The sequence below is a fragment of the Meleagris gallopavo genome, chromosome 2, assembly GCF_905368555.1.
Source record: "Meleagris gallopavo chromosome 2, MGAL_WU_HG_1.1, whole genome shotgun sequence".
NCBI classification, from domain to species: Eukaryota; Metazoa; Chordata; class Aves; order Galliformes; family Phasianidae; genus Meleagris; species Meleagris gallopavo.
The window spans coordinates 58,977,574-59,003,699 of NC_139405.1; the positions used below are offsets into that span (position 1 = coordinate 58,977,574).

General features: G+C 38.4%; 1 protein-coding gene across 3 annotated transcripts in view; it reads right to left on the bottom strand.

Annotated features, from left to right (window-relative positions):
• Positions 1 to 1,110: 1,110 nt before the first annotated feature.
• NCOA7 (nuclear receptor coactivator 7) overlaps positions 1,111 to 26,126 on the bottom strand; it is an 84,720-nt gene continuing 59,704 nt past the window's right edge. Inside the window, exons 6-16 of one of the 3 annotated variants that reach the window (XM_085217365.1) lie at positions 25,982 to 26,083; positions 24,771 to 24,896; positions 22,964 to 23,148; positions 20,490 to 21,523; positions 18,792 to 18,960; positions 10,359 to 10,506; positions 5,895 to 6,023; positions 5,619 to 5,771; positions 5,032 to 5,127; positions 4,245 to 4,318; positions 1,111 to 3,365 (exon numbers count right to left, since the gene is read on the bottom strand). In XM_085217365.1, coding sequence (XP_085073491.1) covers positions 3,230 to 3,365; positions 4,245 to 4,318; positions 5,032 to 5,127; positions 5,619 to 5,771; positions 5,895 to 6,023; positions 10,359 to 10,506; positions 18,792 to 18,960; positions 20,490 to 21,523; positions 22,964 to 23,148; positions 24,771 to 24,896; positions 25,982 to 26,083 — 2,352 coding nt within the window. In that variant the 3' untranslated portion in view covers positions 1,111 to 3,229. Of the gene's footprint in view, positions 3,366 to 4,244; positions 4,319 to 5,031; positions 5,128 to 5,618; positions 5,772 to 5,894; positions 6,024 to 10,358; positions 10,507 to 18,791; positions 18,961 to 20,489; positions 21,557 to 22,963; positions 23,149 to 24,770; positions 24,897 to 25,981; positions 26,084 to 26,126 lie in introns of all 3 variants that reach the window. The other 2 variants (XM_085217364.1, XM_085217366.1) reach the window with 2 other exon arrangements.

Sequence of the window (26,126 nt, forward strand, 5' to 3'; positions counted from 1 at the left end):
ATCTATTGTGATTATCTGCCTACCACAAATATTGCTCATTAAACCATGTCCCTTAGTACTGCATCTATCCTTAGATACCCCCAGGCATGGTGACCACCACCACCACCCTGGGCAGTCTGTTCCAATGCCCATATACTCTTTCTGAGAAGAAATTTGTCCTTATATCTATCCAACCTGAACACTCTCTGGCGCAACTTGAGGCATTCCCTCTCATATTATCACTGTTACCTGGGAGAAGAGGCTGACCCCCACCTTGCCACAACTTCCTTTCAGGTCACTGTGTATAGTCTTGGGTTGAAAAGGAGCACAATGTTCATCTAGTTTCAACCCCCCTGCTATGTGCAGGGTTGCCAACCACTAGACCAGGCTGCCCAGAGCCACATGCAGCCTGGCCTTGAATTCCTCCAGGGATGGGGCATCCACAACCTCCTTGGGCAACCTGTTCCAGTGTGTCACCACCTCTCCGTAGAGAGAGAGAGGCCTCCAGGATCCCTACATCTTAAGGTTTACATGCAAAGATTATTTGGGAAACAGCTGTTTTTTACCTGGCTCTAAAGCCAGCTTTGCACAAAAAGTCCAGTGCAAGAACTGCAAACCAGCACCAACCACCAGCGCCTCACAGGACACTTAGCAGCCCTACTGTGAACCAGCATTTCTATACAGTCCCAAAGAAAAAACTGTTATCCCCTAAGGTATATATATGCTCCATGTTACAAAAACAAGCTCTTTCTAAAATAGTTATGGCTATAGGAGCAAAATTGCTAGTGACTATAATTTTCCTGTTAACTTATATACTATAAAAATTCTACAACCATTGCACTCAATGTAATGTTCAAAGAAATGTTCAAAAGCATACTTGCTATATTAATATGTACATCGTTTATTTTTTCCTAATGCTAATTTTCTTTACCTAATAAATGCATACGTTAAAAAAGCTGAGAACCAAGTGCTTTCAGGTGGTTTTTTGCTTTTGTCTCACTTGGAAAGAAAAAAACAAAGACTTCAGCAATACGAAGATGGTCCATACAGCAGTGATGTTCACAAGCCATATGCCTTCACTTTAAAAATGTACTAAAAGCTGTGAATAAGAAGAAAAGGATCTGCAGCAAGTTTCTGAATGCATAAATTCCTTTATTGAAAATATTGTGATAGCACTGCATTACATATATTCAATATTCATAGTTTCAAGGGTCACAGAATTTGATTGAACAACACTGCTTGGATATAGAACACAGCGTTTAGATATGCTCTAACAAGTATAATATAATGAACTAAGTCGTAGGTAGCAATGGTGAAACGAGTATAAAATGTTGAACTTGGCTTTGGGGTTGTAGATTTTTTATTTTTGAACTAGTAAGTGGTCTGCCACCATCAGAAGAGCAAACGGTACTGCATACTCCTGGTGCCTTCAAAGCATTATGCTATCAGTAACCTGGAAAATACTTCACAGCGCATTACCAATAAATCTATTTATGGCTGTAGTAGACCGCATAGATGGGAAGCGTGAAAAGCTTACGTGCAGCATGTTACAGGCTTACTGTGTATAGCACTGGTGTTAGATTGTGAAATTTATATGCAGGATTAAGATTTATTAATGCTTTTGAAAAAAAAAAATTGGCTTCTTGTTTTATTATGAATATATTAAAAATGGGAAGAGCAGTAACTAAATTGAGTTGTATTACTCACTAATATTTCAAAACTAGACTATACTGTTTAATGCATGGAAACACACCACCATTTCTAAAACCTGTCTTTCTTGGGACAATCCCACATTCAGTACTAATGGCAGGACGGTGATTGTGTGAACAAAACCATAGCTTAACTGGAAAGCAAAATTCTTCAGAAAACAGCAAGACTGGTGGTCTTCTGTCACACTTTTTCTACTTGCTGACATTTTCATGGCAGTGATCTGGTTAGAATTTAGCCGAATATTGTAATGTGGTATTTTAAATGTTGATAGGAAAATTATCTGATTGACTATTTCATGAAAAAAAAAAACACAAAACAAGGAAGAGTATTTATTTGTCAATCAAATCCTAATCCAGCCTGTTGCTTCAAGTCATAAGGAAGGAAATAATATTAACTGCTAAGAAAACAAATACTACACTAATATGGCCCAGCCTGTTAAAGAAACAGCATTGTTCTCCAAATCTTCAGACTGTGTTTCCCTTAACAAAGCAGTTATTCAATATGTAAAGAAATGCTCAGAAAAAGCACAGTGGGTGATTTATTTTGAATAATTTGGTGATGATACAGGAAACAATCATCTCTTAGAAACACCCCTTGTAAACAGTCAAATAGCACTAGGACAGATGCTCAGAGTATGCTGTCCCAATTCTGCTGACTGCACCAGCACTCATACAGCCTACACCAGGTGGCATTCTGCCCAGTGTCTCCACACACTGCCAAAATAATAATCTATTAACTCTGCTTACATTCCTGTTAATGAGAAGTGCTAACCACCTTTTCTCTCATCTCAGAGAAAACCAGAATTATGCACTCAAGTGTTTCTGCCAGAAAATAAACCCTCTCATCTGAGTTAAATGAAAACCAAACCTCATTTACAAATAAAATAAAAATTAACTTCAGAAATCAAATAAATTGATTCAAAATCAATGCCGATGCATAAGAAACCTACCTAAATAGTAATTATTTACCAAATTAAGATCCGAAATATTAAAAAGAAAAAAAACCTCAGCTAATGCATTTACAAAAAAAGTCTGCTATACAGTAACAATAAATAAAAAGTATTTAAAAACATGTTCCCTTAAGTGCTGTGTACACCTACTTATGATTCTTTTCCATGGCAAACAGTATGCTGTAGGTTTTGGTGAAGTAACTTTTTATTTTTGGTTAGCATTTGTACACTGAACATAAATATATATGGAATGTACAAGACAGATATAGTTTTCCCACAGAAATTTTTTTTTTTCCACAGTTACAGAAAAAGTTTTCAATTTATACACCATCGATGTTTTCATAAGCATCATATCTTCAATGGAGGAGCATAGAAGAAAGGAGTAAAAAAAAATCTGACTGATCTTGTATTGTTCCACCTCCTTCTGCCTCTGAAAACCAGCTGTTTTTTCCTTGGTTATTTTTTGCGTAGTCATGCTCTGGTATGACTTGAGGGAAAAAAAAAGCGTGTAACATTGTGAGGCAGCCTGCACCTTTTATTTAGCTTTTGAGTGCCTAATGGATCCTGTCCTTAAGGCAGTCAGTAAGTACTTCATTCAAATGTCCATACTTCTACATCCTGTATTATGAAATCTTCTTTCTTAGATAAGATGTCATTATTGAAGGTGCTGCAGGAGTTGCTTCGTCCATGATACAGGTCTGCATCTAACCATAAGCCGAATCGTCCACTAAAAAAAATACACATCAAATGTCAGGTTATATTTAACCAGAGGCTGTAGAGGAGTGCTATGGAGAAAAGCAGGCAATTCTGAGAACAGATGGGATTGAACATGAAGGCTTAACCCTGGCAAAGCACTTGCAAATAAGCTTGCTTTTGTTCATACAGGCAAATCGCAGCAGAGCGCAAGCATGAGCGTGCACATACAGTGCCTTATGTGCTTGACTTCAGTGCCATCAGCTCCAGTTGCTGCCGGTGAGCAGCCTCCCCAACATGGCTGGAGTCCAGCTGCTGCAGAGCAGCCCAGACAGCAGGGACCTTTCCCTGCTCTAGACATGGTCCCTTCCAGTTTAGGAGAAGATATGTTTATGCATCCCCAATGCAAACCATGGCCAGATATTGCACACGGCAGCCTGCTGTCAGCTTCAGTTAGTTGCACAGTCTTAGCCCCCGATTTCATATCCACTGACTTTTGAAATTTAGGACCTGATTAAGCACTATCTGTATCCTAGCTCTTCAGAGCAACAGAATAATGACAGTTTAAAAGCGCCATGTGAGAAACACTAGAAGTTGATGGCAAAACTGCCATTACAGATTATCTTCCAGCAGCAAACCTCTTCAGCAATGAGAAGTGTATCTATCCCAAACATCTGTTTTTCCAACCTCCCCCATCCACTAAAGATTACTTGCCCAATAGCAGTTGCTATCTTTAAGTGATGGAAATTGCTCTAGGTCTGTAACAGAAATCAGACTGCTGAGATATCTGTCCTACACAGTTTACTAAAATTTCAGCATTAGTTTTTCCTGCAACTACCATGGTCCTTATTCTCCTTAAGAAAAAGAAAAAAGTTAGCTAGACTACTTGAAAAAGAAGCGAACGTTCACTTACCCTCCACCTCCAAGCTCCAGAGAGGTCATGTCTCCGTTGATGAAGTAGGTATTCTCCCCACTCCATTTGAATACCTGAGGTTGAAGAAGAACAAAGCTACATGGACTGTGAGGATTCTAGCACTACAAAATTAGCAAGGACTGACTTTTAGCAGGTATTTTTTGGTGTAGTCATATTTTGTTTTTATTTTCTTTTTGATTGGCAAGGAGGAAGAGGCAGCAGTTAGAAACAAAAGGAACAGTACATATTTAAAATCAGGAACAAGGCGTCCTAGTCATTTTCACAATTCTGCTCACATCTTTAAATCAGCAGGCATTCAGAAAAGAAAAAGGCCAGTACATTCAATATTGAAAAATACACAAGCTATGGACATTGAGGGATTTTCCAGTGGCACTTTTGTCTCTAATTTGATGTCATTGTGATCCTACTCTTGACATTCACTAACTTCGAAGGTGAGCCTTTGATAGTTTTCTCCTTACTATTCCTTGCTTCCCTCCCTCAGTCAACTTGAAACTTGAATCACTGCTTACCCTCACTTCAAATAACTCAAATATAGCCTTTTTTGTTTAAAGTGTTCACTGAGACAAATTATCAGCTGCATTCACCAACAGCTGGAGCATCTTCTAAACTCACAGAATGCCTTAGGTCGCAGGAGACCTTAAAGACTATCTAGATCCAATCTTTCCTCCCAGCTCCCCCCAAAAATACAGTCGCCATAAAGTTTTCTCATAAATGTTTCAGAAGTGGAATCCAAAAATCTTATATGAGGAAGAGAACACCATCTTACCTTGAAATTTGGACTGAACGTGTAGAGGAATGTTTCACCAGTGCCATAGTAATGGTCACTAAACCTGAAGGGATGTGTAGCATATGCTCCAAAAATCTGTTAGAATAAAAGGATTAAACTATTTTTGAGAACAGAATAAAATTCAAGAGGAAACAAAAAAGATTTTTCAAAATACTTTCTGAGCTGGTATTTCATGTTAAAAGAACCAACTGGTGAAATACGCCAGCTGAGCAAGTATTCCTACAAATCTTTTCTGTCTTTTAACATAAAGCAAAACAGCAACAGGAACGATGACTCCAGGAGCTGCTGAGCACTAAGTACACCACCACGAAGGTGTTTATTTGCAACTTCCATGGCCAATGTAAAAAGGAGCACTCACTGTAATTATGAAAATATGTAGTTTTATTTCTATTAGTGCATACGTACTTTTCTGCCTGTAAATTTACTTTAAGCAGTACAAAATATAAATAGAATAAAAGAAATCAGCAATGTTTTATTGTGGTATGATATCACTTCGCAGTATGATTAGCATTTCCTAATGACACGTTTATTTTCAGTCCAGCCCCTGCACAACAAATGCTCCTCACCTCGTTGTCCATATCCTTGATGACAAGGAGAACTGGACTGTCCAGAGATGCCGATTTGCGGTACAGAGTCTTCAGGCTAGTCCCGTGCTCCAGAGTGCTATATGCGAGCTGCCACGGGTAGCCCTGCACTCTTGCAGGCAAACGCCGGGCAAGCTGGGCAGTGAACAGGGATAAATGGTTAGGCATTCAACCAGTTACATCACAGGTAGCAGAACACCCCACACTTAGCAGAACTAATAAGGAAACTAGACTTTTTTTCTCTTTTTTCAGTCATACCTGCTCTATGTGCATATTTTCCAGAAGTGCACTGTGATGCTTTAAGACAGGTAAAGCATCATCATCGTCTTCTTCTCCATAGTAACTGCAAACACTCTTCCGCCGTTTTGCTTCTTCTACAGTAATGATCTGAAGCAAGAGAACAAATGTCAAACCTAAAGCACAGTTCTTATGCTGCCAGTCCTCTATGGAAGCAAATTCATTTAAAGCAGTATAGTCATCAGCAGCCGTACAGCATGAAGCAAAACCACCGTATGGAATGGTTACATCAAAGCAAAGGCAGCCCACTAATTGGGTAATTTTCAAATGGCGAGGTCTGAGACAGCATGGACAGCACGGTCCAAATGTCTTCAAACCCCCATGGCCTTCCACTATTGTTGGATCCTTTGGAATTAATAAATACTGATGTGAGCAGGTGACATCACATGGTCATTCTCAGATATGCATGGTCTTGAGTCAAAAGGTAAAAGCACACTGACTTATTTCCATGCCATCCTACGCACAGCTTCACTTTACGGGAATTTAAAGGAGGTAGGCACAAGCTTCTTCATTTCCCTCATGTAGTAAGGTTATATATATATATATACTATTTTTATAATATCATATACTATAATTAGTGTATTATTTTCTTAGGTGATAACGCAATGAAAAGGTTCAAAGCTTCACTTCTCTTTTCTAAAACAATCCCTTCCTTCTGCGTGGTGTGTGTGTGTGTGTGTGTGGCAGGGGGGAGGTGTTGTTTTGTTACTGATGCTTTTTGCTTTTGTATATGCAAACTCAAACAGAAACAATATAACAAAACTACAAATGTAAATCAACTGAAACAGATTTTGCAGCTGTATCATGAAAGAGACGCACTAAGAATTTGAGCACTCAGTTTATGCAAGTTCTTGAAAATGCCCACTATCAGAAAAGACAAATTACTCTCTGAAAACTTCTGTTTATTCATTTTCTGAAGAATTTCTATGGAGAACATACAATATTTTAAAAGGTGAGCCAATACTTATACTTCAGATTTGAATTTGAATTCTTGTCAAATGAAGCATAGACTTCTCTCCAACAACTACAGGTAGGTCACACTTCCTTTTCTGAAAAAGCTGAAAACAAAGTGAGAATGCAAGTCCATATATTTAACACCCATCTATAGAGGTTCTCAGCAGCCTACAGTATGCCAAGAGAGGTAGAGGATATGCTCTGAGCCACGTGCAGCCTGGCCAGGCAATAGGAGCCAAAATGAGGCGCAAGGCTGGAGGGAAGCTGCAGACTCTTCAGTATACCTCTGGGCTCAGGCAGGTGAGGTGAGAGGAGGCACACTGAACACAGCAGCAGGGCTGTAGTTGGGTTTAGGGCTCTATGCCACCACGGCAAACAGGAAACAGCAGCAAGGGCTTAGAGATAGGGCTGATGAGAAAGAAAAGGGAAGCTAAAGAGGCCAAGCTACAAAAGCTAGGAAGCTTTAAATCAACATCTTTCTATGAGCTTAATGCCACAGCAGTCTTATCTCAGAAGAGCAATCTCAAAATGTTACTGCACAGCACTCTGCACAGCTTCCACACACCCTCCTACAAATGCAGCTTCTGAATGTCTTTCACAGAATGCACTGGTTGAGTTTGAACAACTCCCCAACACTTTCATAACTGCTGCTTCAACTTGCAGGAGCCATCAGCAGTCAAAAAACACCTGGAGGTCCTGTACACGCCTGCCGCACAGGCAAGAAATTTACTGAACAGACTCTAAGTGGAGGTTTAGCTCCACCACAAAGTGAAGAAGGAACTTTCCATAAAAACCAGAACTCGTGAGGAGCTCTCTGTGTGAAGGATAAAGCCCTAGTGATGCCAGTCATGCCAGCATCTCCAGTGGGAGAGGAGCAAGGTCTCTGCTGTGCTCGCTCCCATCCACCCCATGTCCATCCACAGGCACCTGGAGCAGTGCTGACAGCAGCACCTTAAGTAGGGAGCCAGGAAAACTCATGCTCCAGTACCTGCAGTGGGGGGCAGGGCAAAAATCCAGCCTGCAGTATGAATGCTCTGTGCCCCAGCAAAGCCAGGCAGTACAGATATTTCTGCCAGTGGTACTCAAGTGCAGCTCACCCTGACCTTACAACAGCCCAGGCTCAGAGGGATCCAGAGACTGGAGGAAATTCTGTTAGACATTCTTTCATGTGTCCAGTTTCAGTGAGGGTTTGAACTGCAAAATTAAACCAATTTAAAAATAAATAAATGAAAGACTCAAAACAACTCCCTCCTCCTCAATCTGTTAAAGGAAAATGTTCTTTATGCTTTTATCCCTGCTCTTTTTCTACCTCTTAAACGTTTTTCTTCCCTACCCAGGCCATTATTATTAATATAAATTTTTTTTATCCTGAATGAACATCTGTTTTATCATAAAGCAGAAGTACCTGAACTCCTATTATAAATGTTATTCTTTAGGCTTTCCAGGGAGGGGAAGAGGGGAGAAGTACCAAATAAATCTACCACCAGCAGGCATCTGTAGCAAAATACAACCAAACTTGCAGACATAGGCAACCGCAGGAAAAACTACTAACATTGCAGTAAACTTCAAACCCACTCTAAAAGCATCTTCACTCCAGATACCTAGTCTATAAATGCTGCTCTTTCCACTGAATTGAATCATATATTTGAAGAAGCTTCAGTTTCAAAAATTGGAAAAAAAAAAAAAAAAAAAAGAACAGATGTCAAATCAGATATTTACAAACCACACAAAACCAAAAACAAATGAAAAGAATCAACAGCTACAGAAACTGTATCTGCAGTATTTTTCAGAGATGTTATGGGAAAGAGAAAACAAGCTACCTGAGGTGGAAATACTTTGTTTTAATATTCATCTGAGAAGAGGGTACTTTTCACCAGCACAGAAGTAGTACTGTATCAGATCCATGTTGTTCAAATAGGAACACAGTTCAACATACCTTCACAAAAGGTTCCTCCTGGTCAGGTTTGGCACAGTAAAGAATCTGAATATTCAGTGGCATCTTTTGCCTTTTCATCATCTATTAAATTAACTTATATCTACTGTACTTCAGTGCTCCAGTGGCAAGAGTTCCTGCCCACAAGCGTGACAGACAGCCTCTCCCCATGACACGCTTTGATAAAATTGCTTATATGCTTCTCCACAATTTCAGTTTCTGTTTCCCCAAAAGGGAGAGTGGTAGTTTCACAACAGTCATATCCAAATTTGGACTTTCAATGGATATTTCCTGGCAGACCCACTTTAAATCTGTGAAGCTTGAATATATTACAAACAAAAGAGACACACCTTAAAACTGTTTCCAGCTAATTCTTCTCCCAGTACATATTTAAACAAAATAAAGAGAGAAGTTCTCAGCGTGGCTGGATCTTTCCCACCTCTGTTCTTTGGATCATTGGTCCTACTCCTTCATTTTGGATTTGGGAAAATGCAAATAGCAACTGAAGAATGAAATGAAATGTAATATAGGACTGCACTCAGCTTTGAGAAAAACAGAGACTGAAAACCTTTTTTTTTTTTTTCCCCCTTATGCTGCAGTTCACAAAGCACCAGCATCATGAGACAACAAAACTTTAAAAATAAAAGCTATTTGCAATCAGAGGTAATTTTTCGACATTTCAAATGACAAGTTCCATTCCCAAGCTCTAATTCTGAACATACTTCACTTTGAAAGTAGAAATGTTTAAAAAACAGGGCAGTAGAATTATTATTTTTTTTTTTAACAAGTTTAAGACAAACGATCACAACTAAGTTACTTCCCAGTCAGGAAATTATCTATTTGTTAATTTATCACATATCACAATACAACAAGTGCTTCACGATTCATAAATATAATTAGGAAAAAAGCACGTAAATTTATTTTCCTTAGAAACTAGTTTTGATATGCATGAGACACAGATAATAAAGACAGGAACACCAGGTAGTTAAAACAGACTGCAAAAGTCCCTGGATGAACAAGTCTGACTATAAAACCTATCCATCTTACAACTACCATTTAAAATTCTACGTGCAACTGAGAAGCGAAGATCTGTCTGGTATGACAGTATCTCATACTAATCCATTTCAGTGAGTGTATAAGAGTCTGTGCTGGTGTTCACAGGTACATGTGCTTTTGGGAGAATTTATTAATAGTATATAAATACAGTATAAATTTAGCAATGCTGACAACATACAGCTGTATAGTTTTGCAAAAGGCTAACATCACATTTGCCAAAATACGTGCATAGTATGTACCGGTGGCAAATCAGAAAACTATTTAGCTGTTTGCCTGCAGTTTCTGGGAAGAAAAGAAAGAAATAGTGAAAGAAGATGAGTACATTTATGTGACCGCTGCAAGTCTTGGAAGAGTTCCTATGTGAAGCAGAAGACATTATAAAAAGAAATGTAAAAATTGTCAAAAGAGCGAGTGCTGAGACTCTTAACAGGGCATGCACAATTGATACATAGATAGTTCATAAAGTGGCAGAAAGCACCCACCTCCCAGCTTTTAGTAGTGGGCTCACTGAAGAAGTTGTCTATCATGTCAAGCTCCTCCTTTTCTACCACAACAAAACCTTGCTCTTTGGCATCTTTCCCATATATTTCTGGTGACCACTGAACAAAAAACGTGTACAAGTGATCCACCCTGTAAACAGGAAAGGAAGAAACAACCGTTTTTCAGTGACTCATGAATATGACAGTATCATGTAGTACAGAGATTTCATCCGGGAACAAAGAGAGGATAACCACATGCACTGGGTACTCTCGTACTTCCACTCTCACACACCACACACAGCAGTAGCTCTTTCCACCCAGTAGCATGAAGTACTTCAAGGTTTCTCTGCTTTCCCTCCCTGTCATACATTTTTTCTCCTTTTGCTATACACACAAACAAAGCATTATGGAAAGACTAAGCAGCTCATCTAGTCCCATGCAATTCATATTAAAACCACCAACTGTTTGGTATTAGAAACACGCTTCACAGAAGTTAATTCCAAGAGAAAGGAAGAAAAAGAAAAACACTACCATCTCTTTTCAATTAGTTTGACCTTCTAAGTAAAACAAGCCATTAAGCATCACTAACAAATTCTACACGGCATTTCTAGCTGCCCTCTAAAATTTACAGAGACTAATCACAAACGAATTCTTCACCCTGTCACAATAATGGAAAGGAGCAGTTACCGACAGCTTTGTCAATGATATCAGCAGCATAAGTACATTTTCTTTAAAGAGATGTTGTTTGACAATATCCATAACGAATAGAGGCAAAAAATTATAATGAAATAATGTAGTATATTCCTTTAATCCAGATAGTTCTGAAGATCAAAATTAAAATGAACGTACACAAAACCAAACAGGAGTATGTTAGTGAACCCACTGTCCAAGAAACTGAATGGACAGCAGAAATCAAACCCTAATTAAAGAGGGCAGACAGACAGATAATAAGTACTTAGGACACTGAATCTTTCTTCAGTTATTCACCAGAGAGATTCCTCTGGCAATTCCTTGATCAATACAAAAGAATTAAAATCCTAGTGAGACCTAGATACCTTCACTTTATACATCATGTTACTTGCATTTCCAGTATATGCAAAATTATCATAATATGAATCACCTTAAAACACCTGGATTCTCGCACTTTTGGATTCTGTTCATAGATATAATTCCACAGATTTTTACAACTGAGTCTATGTTTTTTTGTTCTATGTTTCTACCAGTAATAGCTACTGTCTGCTGTCAGTTGTAACTGCAGAAACTGATAGTCCTAAAATTGTTGTCTGCTCATGATAGCCACATTAATTCCCAGTTAAAGTAAAATATTTGTGGGGCTTGACTCACTTAGACCTCAAGAAATTTGGCTCCAATTTCCACTACCCCCAGAAAGTATAAAATGTTGACTTTTCTGCTTCATGTCCCAATTATGAAAAAAGGAACAAATTAGTTTTGTCTCTTCTTTGCATATTCACAAAACATTTCCATAGTGTATGGCTACTAGATGACACAGCTGAATTTAAGTTTTTTGTTATCAAAAGAACTGTATCTGTGAAACATTTTAAAAGAATACAACATGCAGTTCTACCCAGCGCTACTTTCTATGGCATCAACAGCCTCCTGTTGCCACAAATAAGCAACAAAGCTAACATCAATATAAAAAGTTAAAAAAAATCAGCTGTTTTTCATAACTCTGCAGCGAGAGAGAGAGATCAAGGTAGTAATGCACAATGAATCAGCCTTCAGGATTACTCTAGCCAGTAATTCCTGGAAGAGGCTAAAGAGGGTCACACTCCACAGTGTTAAGGGCTCCCCCTTCTTTGTGAGAAGCCATGTGACTGCTTACAAGCTTGCATAGATCTAACTGTGAACATTTCTGAAAGTTGCCTCATCTAATTTTAGATAAGATCTTTTCCCCTAATTGCATTTTTCCCACATCAATAGCTGACACAGTATGCCCCATTCCTCTCAGCTTGCTTCACAGATGCTTCAGAAAGAGCAGTATGATAATCTTCTCACTAACTAATTTGAGTTTTAATTGAAAGAGACTTTTAGCTCAAGCACTGTGTGTTTTATGTGCAGTAGGCCTAGTCTGTAAAACTAACCTACTTAATTCCTACAAATCCCTACATAAGAAAAGTAATACTAGAAACTGCTGTTATCTGGCCAAGACCAATCTGAAAGTACTTTCATGTAGATGGGCAGAAGAGAGCAATATGCTCTTTATCTCAGCCACACAAACAAATTTAAGTCGTAAGGCACCCTTGGAGAACATCTCGTCTACCTTCTGCTCAAAGTAGAGCTAATTCCAAAGTTTGTGCAGACTGCTCAGTCTTGTCCATTTGCAGCATTGAAAATCTCCAACAGATAATTCCACAGCCTCTCTGTGCAATTTCCTCCACATACAAACAATGTCATGTATTTTTTTTTTCCCCCTCTTGCATCTAATCAGAATTTCCCCCCGATGTATGCAGCATGTCATCTGCAAAGGGTCTGGATCAATCTTAAAAAAGAGAATAATCACTTCCAAATTGCTTACCATGTTCTTCCATTACGTGGGCCAGCAAGAAGTAAAGCATTTATTACCTCAAAGAAAATACTGGCTGATTTATGTTGAGTTTGTTCTCAATTTCTTCATCTCCTTTTCTGTAGAACCACTCCCCAGGTCATCTGTCTCCAGATTCTCAGAGAGGCTGTTCTCTGAGCATACAACCTTGCATTTGAACTTCCAGACATTTCTGTCAGCCCACTGCACCTGCAGTGGTCCCTCTGAACGGCGGCTCTGCTCTCCAATGTACGAACACTCCCCAGATTTGGTGTCACCCTCCAAAGTGGCAAGGATGCATTCTATCCCCTTGTCTTCATCAAGGATGCAGACATTAAACGGGATCAATTGCTAAGGAATACCACTCATACTTGATTACTATTTAGACTAGCTATCAACTACGAGTAGAACAGTCCAATTTTTCACCTGTCTAGACTTCTTTTCTCTAGTTTAATTGTAACGATACCATATCAGACTGTAGTGAAACCCTTACTGAGGGCATGATTAACAACACCTCGTTATCTCTTTGTTCACAAAGCTTAATGTCTCAAACAGAAAAGCTACATGGTTTGTCTTTGGCAAATTTATAACAGCTGTTTCTGATCACTTCTTGACCTCCACATGCCTGGAAATGGCTTTCATCAGGCCCTGCATCATAATAGCCCCAGGGGCTGAAGTGAAGCCAACTGGCCCACGCTCCCAGAGATTCTTCTTGATTTTTATGAAGGTAGTTGCACTAATTATCTTTCCAGTTACTAGGAATCTTTTCCAATTATCATTACCTTTCAAAGGAAGACAGAAAGCAGTCTTGCAATAATATCAACCAGCTGCCTTAGTATACTCAGAGCATTTCCTGTCAGGCCCCGTGGTCCTGTATAAGCTCAGTTTCTTTAAGTAATCTATAAATAAGTTTTCCTCCACATGGGCAAATGCTAAGTAAATCCAGACACTCCAGATTTAAGAAGCAGCAACATAAAATACACTGCTGAAGTGAGGTAATTCTGAAAGGGGATGCAGAGCATCCCTTCTCTGTTCATAAAATGACATTATGGCCAAAAAGAACTGAAAACAACGTGTAGATTGAAATATCATTGCTTGAGAAACTCTCTTACAGCCAACCTGACAGCTGCAAAAGAATGTATCCCCAGATGTCAGTAGCTGTTTTGGTGATCACATGCTTATGATTGTATCATGTACTAACAGAAAAAAAAAAAAAGAAAAAATCAATAAAGCAAACTATTTGGAAAGGACCAACAGCAGTAACCTGAAGTTAATTAAAAAAAAAAAGTCCAGGAAATCAAATAAAAAATGAAAAATGAAACACCAATTAAAGAAAGGGGGGAAAAAAATGGGGAAAAAACACCCTTGGCTGGAGATAAGTTAAAAGGAAACTGAATAATCTTACAGAATCACAGAATGGCCAGGGTTGGAAGGGACCTCAAGGATCATGAATCTCCAACTCCCCTGTCACATGCAGGGCCACCAACAAATATATTTGTAGTATTGAATACATATAGGAACAAATGTAAAACAAAAAGTTTAGAGTGAAGAATATGAACTCAGCAGAAAACTCATTTTAGAGAGTAAAGAACATAACTCAAAATCAAGACAGCAAATCTAGAAGTACTAGAGATTTTTAAGCACTTCACGGAGCAGCCTGATTCCTAAAATTTGTATTGGCCATTCTCCTTAATAAGAGTAATGTATTAAGTTACCAGTAGTCATTTGAAAGAGGAAAATCGCTCAATAAATATTTCTATTTTATACCTAAACAACTACTATTTGAAAGTTTTTCAATAACAAAGATTAAATACTCCATGTTTGTATAGTAGCTAAGAACTATATTAAAGAGAAGATATTTCAGTGAGTTGGTTTTAAGTTATCCCTATACATGCAGTTTATGTCTAAAAGCTTTGAGAGCTGGGAATTAAGTCTGAGTAAGTAATGACGACTTCAGTAAAACCTAAAATACCGGGGCAGCTCTCAAAGACTGGAAGAAAACTAGCATTAAGTGAATAAAACTGTACAAGAAGAGTGGTAGTGAAATGTTATTGCAATGTCCTCAATATAATGGAATAGCTGAAATATCCCTTCATTAATCAGAATGGGAATCTCACAATTAAACAGTTTAGATGAGATCCTTGTTTTGGTGACAGAGATTAGACAGGTAGTACTACTATATGCTTAGGCTTCCATAAGATTTGCAATATAACATAAAAAGACAAACTATAAAAATAAAGGAGGCAGGAAGCTAAGACAAAAAATGAATTTTCAAAAAATGAAGTGAGGCTCAAACCCTCCAATTGCAAGGTCTTGCACCTGGGTTGTTGCAACTCACACTACTAATACAAGCTGGAAGATGAAAGCATAGAGTGCAGCCCTGCTGAAAAAGACCTGAGGGTACTTACGGAGGGGAAGCTGAACAAGAGCCAGCAATGTGCCCCTGCAGCCCAGAAAGGCAACAGTATCCTGGGCTGTAACAAAACAAGTGCGGCCAGCAGGTTGAGAGAGGTGATCCTGTTCCTCTACTCTGCACTGGTGAGGCCTCACCTGGAGTACTGCATCCAGATGTGGAGTCCTCAGTACAGGAGAGACACAGACCTGTTGGAGCACGTCGAGAGGAGGACCACAAAAATGATCCAAGGGATGGAACACCTCTCCTGCAAGGACAGGCTGAGAGAGCGGGGGCTTCTCGGCCTGGAGAAGAGAAGGCTTTGGGGAGACCCGATAGCTGCCTTTCAGTATTTAAAGGGAGGCTGTAGGAAAGAAGGGGACAGACTCTTCAGCAGAGTGTGGCAACAGGACAAGGGGAAATGGCTTCAAGCTTAAAGAGGATAAATTTAGGCTGGATAGAAGGAAGACTTTTTTTCCCCCCATAAGAAGGGTCGTGAGGTGCTGGAACAGGCTGCTCAGAGATGTGGTGGATGACCCGCCCCTGGAGACATTCAAGGTCTGGGACTGAGCACCCCGATCTAGCTATAGCTGTCCCTGTTCATTACAGGGGAGCTGGACTAGATGACTTTTCAGGGTCTCTTCCAACTCAAACGATTCTAATATGATTTAAAAGACTTACTACTTGCCTGAGGAGCTTTACAATGCTAAAATGAGGAAATCATTTGTAAGGATGGAAGTTTGTAAAGGAAGAAATCCCATGTAGCTATCTTTGTCCCAGCACAATACGTATTCCTTTGGAAGAGCTTGAGGAAATCTTTCAGTTACCAAATTACTCACCTGCCACTGCTGCTTAAAATCTAGTAAGCTACAAAAATCGACATTCCATTTAAATACCAATTTAAATAAAACATAAGAGCACCCACACTTACCCTCTAACGCCATAAGCTACACCCATTGCAGGACTTCTCAGCAAAAGAATCGATCTCCTCATTACTGTCCAAAAGCACAAGTGAGTGCCTCCATGCTCAGAGGAACAGTTAAAGTGATGAGAAGCTGCCCGAGTCTAGGTAATCTTTATGTAAGGCAACTAGAGATTTCCATCTCCTACATTACGTGCTAAGGCAAATGCCTCTGTGATTAAGCAAAACTGCAAAGAGCAGTCCCAGAGTCACTGATTAATGCAGCGGTGTTGCTCAGGGTCATGAGTGACACTGGACTGCTCTCAGTGCCCTGTGAAGCCACATATCAGAGTAGAACTAGAACAGCAGGCAAAAGAAAAACAAGATTTAAGATTTTCTAGCACCCTTTACAGAGGATACCAGCCTAACGTTTTTCTGTGTATTAATGTCTCCAGAGGCTCTCATAAAACACAAAGAAAAGCAAACCAACACAATTACCTTGTGTGTCCCTCACCCCTAACCACACAGCTTTACCAAAGCCTGGCAAGGACACGAAAGCCACAGACTGTTTACACAAGGAGCAGCAACTCTGCTGGGAACAGCAGATTATGGGGCTCAGGGTGAAAATGGAGCCATTTTCACAACTGATTACAGAAGTTATTTTAACAGCAAACAGTAAGAGGTCACAGAAAAACACAATAAAATGAAAACCAGAAGATTTAACTTAAGCAGTGGTTACTGATATGCACACTAGTTTCTTCACACTTTTTTTTTTTTTAATTCCTACAAAATACGAAGACACTGCACAAGCTACAGTGACATGGTAAACAGAAAATGTTTTATTTATGTTGCTTCAAGGCCAATAAGACAAGAAAGGAATTTTGTGATATTCTTATACATAACTGTACTCTGCATACAGAATTGTATTTAATTTATTACGTTATTTTGATATGTTGTATCAAAAATACATTGCAGATCTGTTCAAAATGATCTATTCTCCATGATTCTCTCAAGATACAACACCAAGTACACACTATGTAATACTAGCACAAGCCGTGCCATGAGTGAACAGGAAGCCCTATTTTGCTTTAGGATGCATCTGAGACTTTAAAGAAAACACTAACTTGTTAGGCAAATGTATCTCCTGCATTAAAACAACGGAGTGAATCTCTTAATTTTTGACCCAAGTTCAGTGCAACCTTTTAAGCACCGATGTGGTGTTAAAACAGTCACGTATAAAAAGCACAAGAATGACTCATTCTTAATGCTTTCACCACTATTTTTGCAGATCCAAGCAGCAGGTGTGACAGTAAAGATTTGTCTTTTCAGCCAACGTGGCCAAATACTGCAATAACTTACTCCAGAAATGACTTTTACTATTCTGAAGACTGAAGTATAAACCAATTATCAATGTTTATATATGAATTAGATCCCCTTGATAACCTGAAAATTTCTGCTTATAAAATGACAAATAGAGATGCCATTTTCAAAGTGTGTTAAGAAGTTTAAGATTTAGCTGTTACAGAGGATAAAAGATTACATTAGTCCAGCTTTCAACATTAGACAAACTATTTCCAAAGCAATAACTGACCTTATATTATATTACAGTATCCCTTCAACTCCTTGAAGTAGTTACTCACAATCCAAACTAGAATTTTCTAAACCCACACTTCTGAAATCCCTAAGGAACTGAGTAACAGCAGATAGCAAGCAAGCCCAAAGCTACCTTCAGCAACACTCCTGATGGCCACATTCCAGCTGGATTAAACCTCTCCCCCTCCTCCCTATGTCAGCAACTTCCACACTACCAGTCTGCTTACAACACTCATTTCTAATATATATGAAATAAACACTTAAATTAATACACATGCTACAAATCTGAAAATATTCAGAAAAATTATTTAAAAAGAAAAATTGACTGCATATCTCAAATTCAGATTCTTTCTTCCTAGCATCTAATTCACTAAAAGTATGATCACTGATTTCCCTCTGTTAGAGCAGCTCTCAGGTCTGCTGAACCATCTTCTTTCTAGCTAGAGGAAGATTAGCAATTTGATTCCCCATAGTCAAGGAAAAATGATCTATATGGAAGATCACAGGCCTTAACTTCTTTTTTTCCTACGGTACTACTTGTTTTACATAAGGGCACATAGAGCATTTAAGTGGATTTTGTCACAAAGGGATGTCACACCCATTTAGTTAGAGTGGAAAAGAGAGAAACTTCTATGTCCTTTGCTCACATGAAGTACCTATTTTTTTAAACACTGGCACTTCAGTGCATTCCTTGACACTTGCAACTGCTCCACTGTTCCCCATTTCCTCACTCCCCAGATGATCCCCAAGTGCTTTTATCTTGAGCATGTATACTACACTTTCCAACCTTCACATGGCACTCAATGCCCTCTTTCTCCCCGGGAACTGCACATTCCTTTATATCTCTGGCATACAATAAAATGAGGATACCTCCCCTCCTCGTTTCAGCATTCTTGCTGCATTTTATACCTTAGACCACAAAGGGAAAGTCAAATTCAACTCCAGAAAGCACTACACCTTAAAAAATTAAGAGACAGATATGTTTTCATACTTCATGCTGCAGCTTACCTTTCCCGGGGAACAGCAAACCAGTACTCTGGTTGCTTTATCTTTTTACTGTACTGTTGAGACACGGTGGTGCTCTGAGACACAAAAGACTTTCTCATGGGTTTGCCTACTTTAATGCACAGAAACATTGGAGGAGTCTTGCTCTTCTCCTCTTTTGAAGGAAGCATATCTGAACAAGAGACAGAAGAGATGAGCTGTTTACAAGACAGTACAATTACTGCAATTGATAAATATAGGCACAGAGATGGATAACATTGTACAAAAGACGACTACAAATTATCATACATTGAATTAAACCTAACATGTCATTTAATAGCCAAACTGCTTTAATAAATCCTTGCTCATTCTAAATTGTGGTCATTTATTTCCATTTTATCAGGACCATATCCTCCTCAGTTGTAGAGCTGAGTACAGTAGCACTGTAAATTAAATCATTAAGATGATTGGACTGGGTATAAACTGTGACATGAAGCAAGGAAGGGGGAACAGCAGAAGAGAAGATCTTGACTACCTCTGTCACCATAACCAGCCCAACAAACCTCACCACAGGCAAAGGGTAATGCAGTTGCTGGCTTGTCTCTGGCTAGATCCCTCGTTCCTATCCCAGTGTTTGAATGAGTCCAGGAAACCAATCCCACCAGAGTGGAACTTCACACACACCAAGCCCAATCAGATCTTCAGCCATAATGGTGACATAGCCATATCAAAATCTTTTGTCTGCATGGGACAGGTAAAGTGTAATAGTTGCTTAAATTCCTTAAATTGCCAATAAAAAAAAAAAAAGTTGTTTATTAAATAATAACCTCAACCACACTGAAGTTGTTACAGCCATTTTAGGAATATACATACAGCCATCTTCTGTTGTTTTTTGGTGATGAGAACAATCACCAAGTACAACTACTGAGACACAGAGAAAAGAAAAATTATTTTAAGAGCAACTGTTTTTAAAATAAAGACTTCCACTTGAATTGTCCTCCGCTGTCTCATACGAATCAAGGAATTATGCCCATTAGCTCATTAAACTAAAACTCTGGGATGGACTCACGCTCAGAGGTCCTGAGTAGCAGTAGAAATAGCAATCTGTGAATATGCTACTTAAAGTAAGATTTCATTTTGTTTCTCGAATTTTATTCACAATAAACTAATCACTAATTAAAACAAAAAGATCAGTAAGACCATACATATATCCTATTTATCACTTCCCTAGAGGCTTCCATAGCAAAGATACCAGAAAGATACTGTGTCAAGATTACTTTGTAACAATGCAATACTTTAGATTCTATTAGAAATACATTGACTAATTTCACTGAAGCAGAAGTTATTGATAAGCAGTGACAGTTCCTATGTCATGATGTGTCCTTGTCAATATTCCAACTGGATGACATTTTACTGTTCGTAAAGCCAATAAACAGCAGCAAAGCTTACATGACATGAGGCCTATATAAACAGTAATCACTGAATATGGAACGAGCACATAAGCTACTTATTAAACTAGAAACTTAGGGAGCCTGAAGGTACATTTTTTTCTTCTAAATATCATAAAATATAAAATTATAATATACAACAGTAAAAAAAAAAAAAAGAGACCAAGCATTATATATACAAAGAGGAAATGCAGAGCAGAAGCATATCAATGCAAAGGTTACCGTCATAATGCTGTCCGAGTCTCAGAGGAAACAAGGATAACCAGAGACCTACCTTCAATTGGCACTTGAATTTTCTGCAGCAGCCACAGTCTGACCTCTGATTGATTGTCTAACTGTGTTTCTTGACAGGTCTTGTCTATAGCTGGTACTAATGAAGAGTCCAGAGACTCTTTGAGATCCTTTTCCTCTGCTGCTGCTGCGCTGCTTTCTAATGAAGGTGCTTTCCTTCCAACACAGCAGGAATCAAGCTCCATACTTTTAACTGTATGGACTTCATCAGCTTGGGACTTTGAACAGCTAAGTGTAAGGTCTATACCAACTGCTTTATTGTTTTCACCTTCCTGGATTGCAGCCTTGTGCAAGTCTTCAGATGACTGAGACCCACTCCCATCTTTATTGAGATAAAATTCTATAAGTTTATCTTTCTCTAGCTCTTTCTTAGTGTCCAATGCAGTCTCCACCTTACCTGTTGGGGAACTGACACATTTGTTTACTTCTGGAATAACATCTTGTTTTTCACATAGCTCTAAGTCTAAATCAGCTTTAGGGTCAACACTGTCCTTTTTTTCCAAGGAATCAACTGTGAAGTGCTCCTGGACTTCTGTAGTGGGTTTGGTTACCTGCTGCTTCGTTCTCCCCAATTCCCTGGGGTCAGCCAACAAGCCTTCCATTAATGAGATTTTCCTGTCCAACCCTCTATCCACAGGAGATGGCACCTTTTCCAGATCAATGAAATCATCCCCTCCTCCTCCTGAAAAGGAGTCCTCTTTGGTTCTGATGTCTGAAACATTTTTTTCTTCAGAAGGCTCCTTGACACGTGGATGTGCAGCAAACTTTTCCAAATGTTCAGTGGCAGTGATATTATTATAAAACTCCAGTGACTTTGATTTAATTGAGCCCATACTCTCAGATGACTGAAGAACTTCAAAATCAACAGACTTTTCTTTATCTGAAGGATTTATCTGTTTGGCACCTGGAACATTGGGTGAATCACCATTCTGTTGCCTCTTCTCCTTGCTAAGGGACTTGAATTTGCTGAAAGGATTGATATCTTTCTCAGAGGAAAGGTCTTCCCATTCTCCTGGCCTGTACAGAGGACAAAGATCCTTTGGTATGTCACTGCCAGGTAAAATGATGGATGTACATAGGATGTTAAAAGCAAAATGGAAACAGAAAAAAAAAAATGAAAAAAAATGAATAATATATCAACTTAAGTTTTGAAACTCAACTAAAAATTACTTTCTCCAAAATAAATATACACTAGTAGAAATGAATGAGTTTAAAGAAAAAAATGTGGAAAGGAAAATACCAAACTAAAATGACAAGAACACTTTGCAGACTATGTGACACAGGTGAAGAAATGGCACACATACTAAAAACGTACAAGTTATCAGAAGCTCAGTAACCAAAAAAAAACTGGACATGTATTTAGCTACTGAAATTTCATTTATCATACTAGTATTATTACTTTCCACACTTGAGAATTGTCAGGCTCTGTTCATTGGTAGTTCAATGTTTTTCATGCTCCCCAAGTCAGTAAAAATGCATTTTTGAGAAGAAAGCAAATCGCAGATAAGATATATGCTGTTTAAATATGTTTTCCACAAACATAACTGGCAACAGTTCTTTTTTTTTTTTTTTCTTTTATCCAGCACTAAGTTATGCTACTTGCATGCAGACTCTCACAGATTTATTTTTAATGCAAGACATTTAAAACATTTTACAATGCAAAATTCTTAAAACCAGCAGACAACAGCAAACTGCATAAGCTTCATCTTACTGCTATAAAATCTGAGGTGAATGAGAATAGAAGAGTTTCATCACTCAGAAGTTAATTAGTAGGCCGTCTGGTAATGAAGATAACACAAACATCTAGAAAATTTTACTGAAACTAAGAAAATGGAGAAACAGATGAATTTCAGTTAGGAAGTAAATATTGCCCATGAGGACAAAATTTTGCTTAGAACAAATTAAGCAGTGGTTACACTACATGTAAATTAAACTAATATCTTCTCCATGCCCAGAAGTCTGTTATGTGTTGCAAATGCGAACTACCAAAACTCTTCTGAATTGGTTCTGAACTGGAAATATTCTACAAATTAATATTTTTACAAGTCCTGTAAGAGACAGTTAAGGTGTTATCTTCAAAAGTTATAACCAACCCTCTCAGAACAATTCCAATAACATATCAAATGGTTCAAAAGTCTAACTCTTTTCAATTCTGCTGAAATATTCCTACAGACCAGACAGTGCAAGAGCCCAATCATGGCACAACACCAATGCTTTAATTAATATTTTTTAACTGGTCTCTTTTGCACTGGCATTCTCACACTCACAACCCATTTCTCTTTACTGCCACTAAAGTCTACTAAGAAGTAAACAAAAGAACATACATGAATCATTCATTTGTTGGCATTTTTCTCCCAGTTTGTCTTATTCTGCTGCATTAAACCTTCCCCCCCACCTCCCTTCCATGACTGTTAGGGAAAATTTAATAAAATAAGTTCAGGAAAGAACACTCCTTACGATGGCAATGCATCTTTAATTTTCATGTGAGAGATGTCATTGTAGAGAGCTATAGAGACAACCTCCTCCATGGGGCAGATTAGCCCATATTCTTCACAGCCGTTCTCAATTACCAGAGGATCAGATTTATGCGGATCAAACATGATGTTGTTTGGAGTTACTATCATGACTCCTCCAACTACACCCTAAAGTAGAAGAACAAAGAGCATACCAAATATAATTAACTTATCATAACTTACAAGGCTTCTGACTGCTAGTCTTAAAAAAAAAAAAAAAAAAAAAAAAGCCAGCCAAACAAAAAACCTCTCTCCCGCCTTTTTTTATATCCCTGTCATGCAATGCTTGATAACAAAACATTTTTCCAATTGCATCAAGTCAGACATCATAAGCAGAGTAAAGAAAAAGATTTCTTAGTGACATTCAAGTTCAGATCTGTTAAGGAAGAACATCTGAACAATTCAACTTTCAGTGTTGACTGCTACAATCTAGAGTTACAGACAATTAATGAGCCTCGGACAAAACAGGGTAGAGAACTTTAAAAACAAACAAATTCATCTGAGCTACAGCCAGTCTCATACAGCATACGTATTTATATGAAACTAGCATACCTGAAGGCAGTCTTCACCATGGATATGTCAAGGTTACTGTGCTAAGCTGAATTCCAAATCATCTTGATTTGGAATTCTGAAAGGTACATGCAGAAAGCTTCTACACATAAGTACTTACTATTAAATCACTTCTTTCCTGGTACTACTGATCCAAGCACATTTTGCACAATTGTGAAAGATGCATTTAATTCGCTAAAACATGACCTAGCCACCGATTTGATAAAAGACTGCATCAGTTACTATCCAGCATTCAACCTCTGACACATGACCATGTTTCAAACTGTCACACATTCCACTGCTCTGACTGCAAATGGCTGTTTCAGTCCCAAGGCCAAAAAACAGTATGTGTCCTTTGCACTCAGCAAGCATCACACAACAATGCAACAGTATTGCCCTAATTTACATGTAAGAAATCAAGTAGTCCTCCACTACTTTCTACAAAATAGGAGACTACAGAAATTTGTGAGTGATTAAATACAGTCCACATCCACTTCATGCAAAAAGAAGTAAAAAATGCAAATCTACTCTTAGAAAAGTCGTAGGATTAGGTTAGAACCGCCAGAATTATCAATTTCAGAGAACCTGAAAACTTAAACATGCAGACACATCAATCTGAAATTGGAGTCAACAACAGCAGGTATAGAAAGTAGACAGCTAAACTATTGCAACCTTGAGAATAGGATCAAGATACTTCACAAACACTATGCCCTCTCTCCCAAAATGGCCACTGTAAAATTCAGAGTTGCAATCCCAGCAAGAACACGCATGTCACAAGAATGGCTCTAAGGAAAAGAAAGAAAAGATCTTGTACTCTAATAAAAAGGTTAATATTGTAAGTGCAGAATCAACCTGGTCACATTCGGAAACACTGATCTGGAAAGAGTTAAAATTTAGCTTAAAGTTGTAAACAAGATAGACTGGCAAGTGTTCATCTGTTACAAAGCTGTTGCACAACTTGATGCAATGGACAACTAATCCTGACTCGTCTGAGCTCTGAAGAGTAGTTTTCTGTGTCTAACAGTACACTCTAAAGCAGATATTTCTGGTCAAGGCATGATAAAGGAATGAAGGTGGTTAGTAGAGCTGCTTCTCCATAAAATGGTCATTGTAATAGCTGCAAAAATTTTACTTAATCACACAGATTTTGCATTCAAAGAATCTTAAAAAAAAAAAGTCACCAGAGTCCAAGTTCTACATACCTTACCATCTGTGAAGTAACGACAATTCATTTTTAAAAATTTGACAACCACAGGCTCATCCTCTTCTGAAGTAGAAGACAAGACTCTCTCAACTGGTTTGAAGGCCTTTCTTGCCAAATCAGCATCCTTAAAACAGAAAAAGCTTAGTGCAGAGCAACAGGACCAAAATCATCTACTTCTAAACTTCAGGCAACTAAAAAAATAATTAAAAAAAAAAAACAAGCTTAACCAACTTTTTTTTTTTTTTTTTTTAATTAAAAGGAAGAAAACTGGTGATCATGCATGCGTAGATACATACACACACATAATGCAGTATGTGGTACGGAAGAAAAATCTTACATTACAAAAAATCCTTCCAAATAACAGGCAAGAAACTCAAATGTCAAGTCAAGTAAGTCTACTGTGTTTTAATGAGGTACTCTCATTAAGAGAGGGCCAAGTCCTGCTACCCCATCCATGCCGAAGATTTCCACACACACAGTGCATCCCACTGGCACTGGTATGATTCCCATGCAGAAGGCACAGATTAGTAGGACTAAAGTTAAACACAATGATTCACTCCAAACTTCTCTCCATTTTCTCTCTTAAGTAGTTATGAATTTGAAACGTCTAATTGCTTTATTATCAGCAGATGAACAGCTCATTCCCTGAAAACACTAATTACAACCACCCTTCCAAGTAAAATGAACATTCAGTTACACCAAGGCCTTTCACAAAGATTAAATCCAGTGGTCTTGTCTTGTGTACAACCATAGTACACTTGCTAGCAAGAAATTGACTGCTCTGGCAAATTACTATTCTCATGCAAAGAAATCCTCATGCAGGATTAAGGTTGTAGAACAGAGCGGAAAGACTGCAGAGCTGTACAGAAATTTCCAGGGCGAAACAGTAAATACTTCTCCACATCCAACTTTCTATTCTTTAGAAATCACCCACTATTTCCAACTGCTCTGATATACTCCAGGCCCAAGTGATCTTGTACTTGATCTCTCTGTTCAGACAGAACCCTTAATTTTGATTATTGTAAAGCGGTAAAATTTGTACCGCAGCACATTAAAATATTACTTAACACTAATTAATAACAGTAATTAATAACACTACACGAGGTCAGAATTGTAACTTCAAAAAACAGCTATTTACACAGTCCCGAATCTCAGTTTTAGAAAACATTTTGTGAACATAAGACTAGTGTGAGCCAACATCTGACTTACAGGGAGTTTATCATATTCAGCATCTGATGATGAAGGAGAAATGGGAGCACCAGGACTGAAAGAAGGCAGCCTGGCAACACTTGTTTCTGGTACAAAGAGAATCTAAATACAAAAACATGTAAAAACATTAAGACAGGTTTTAAAA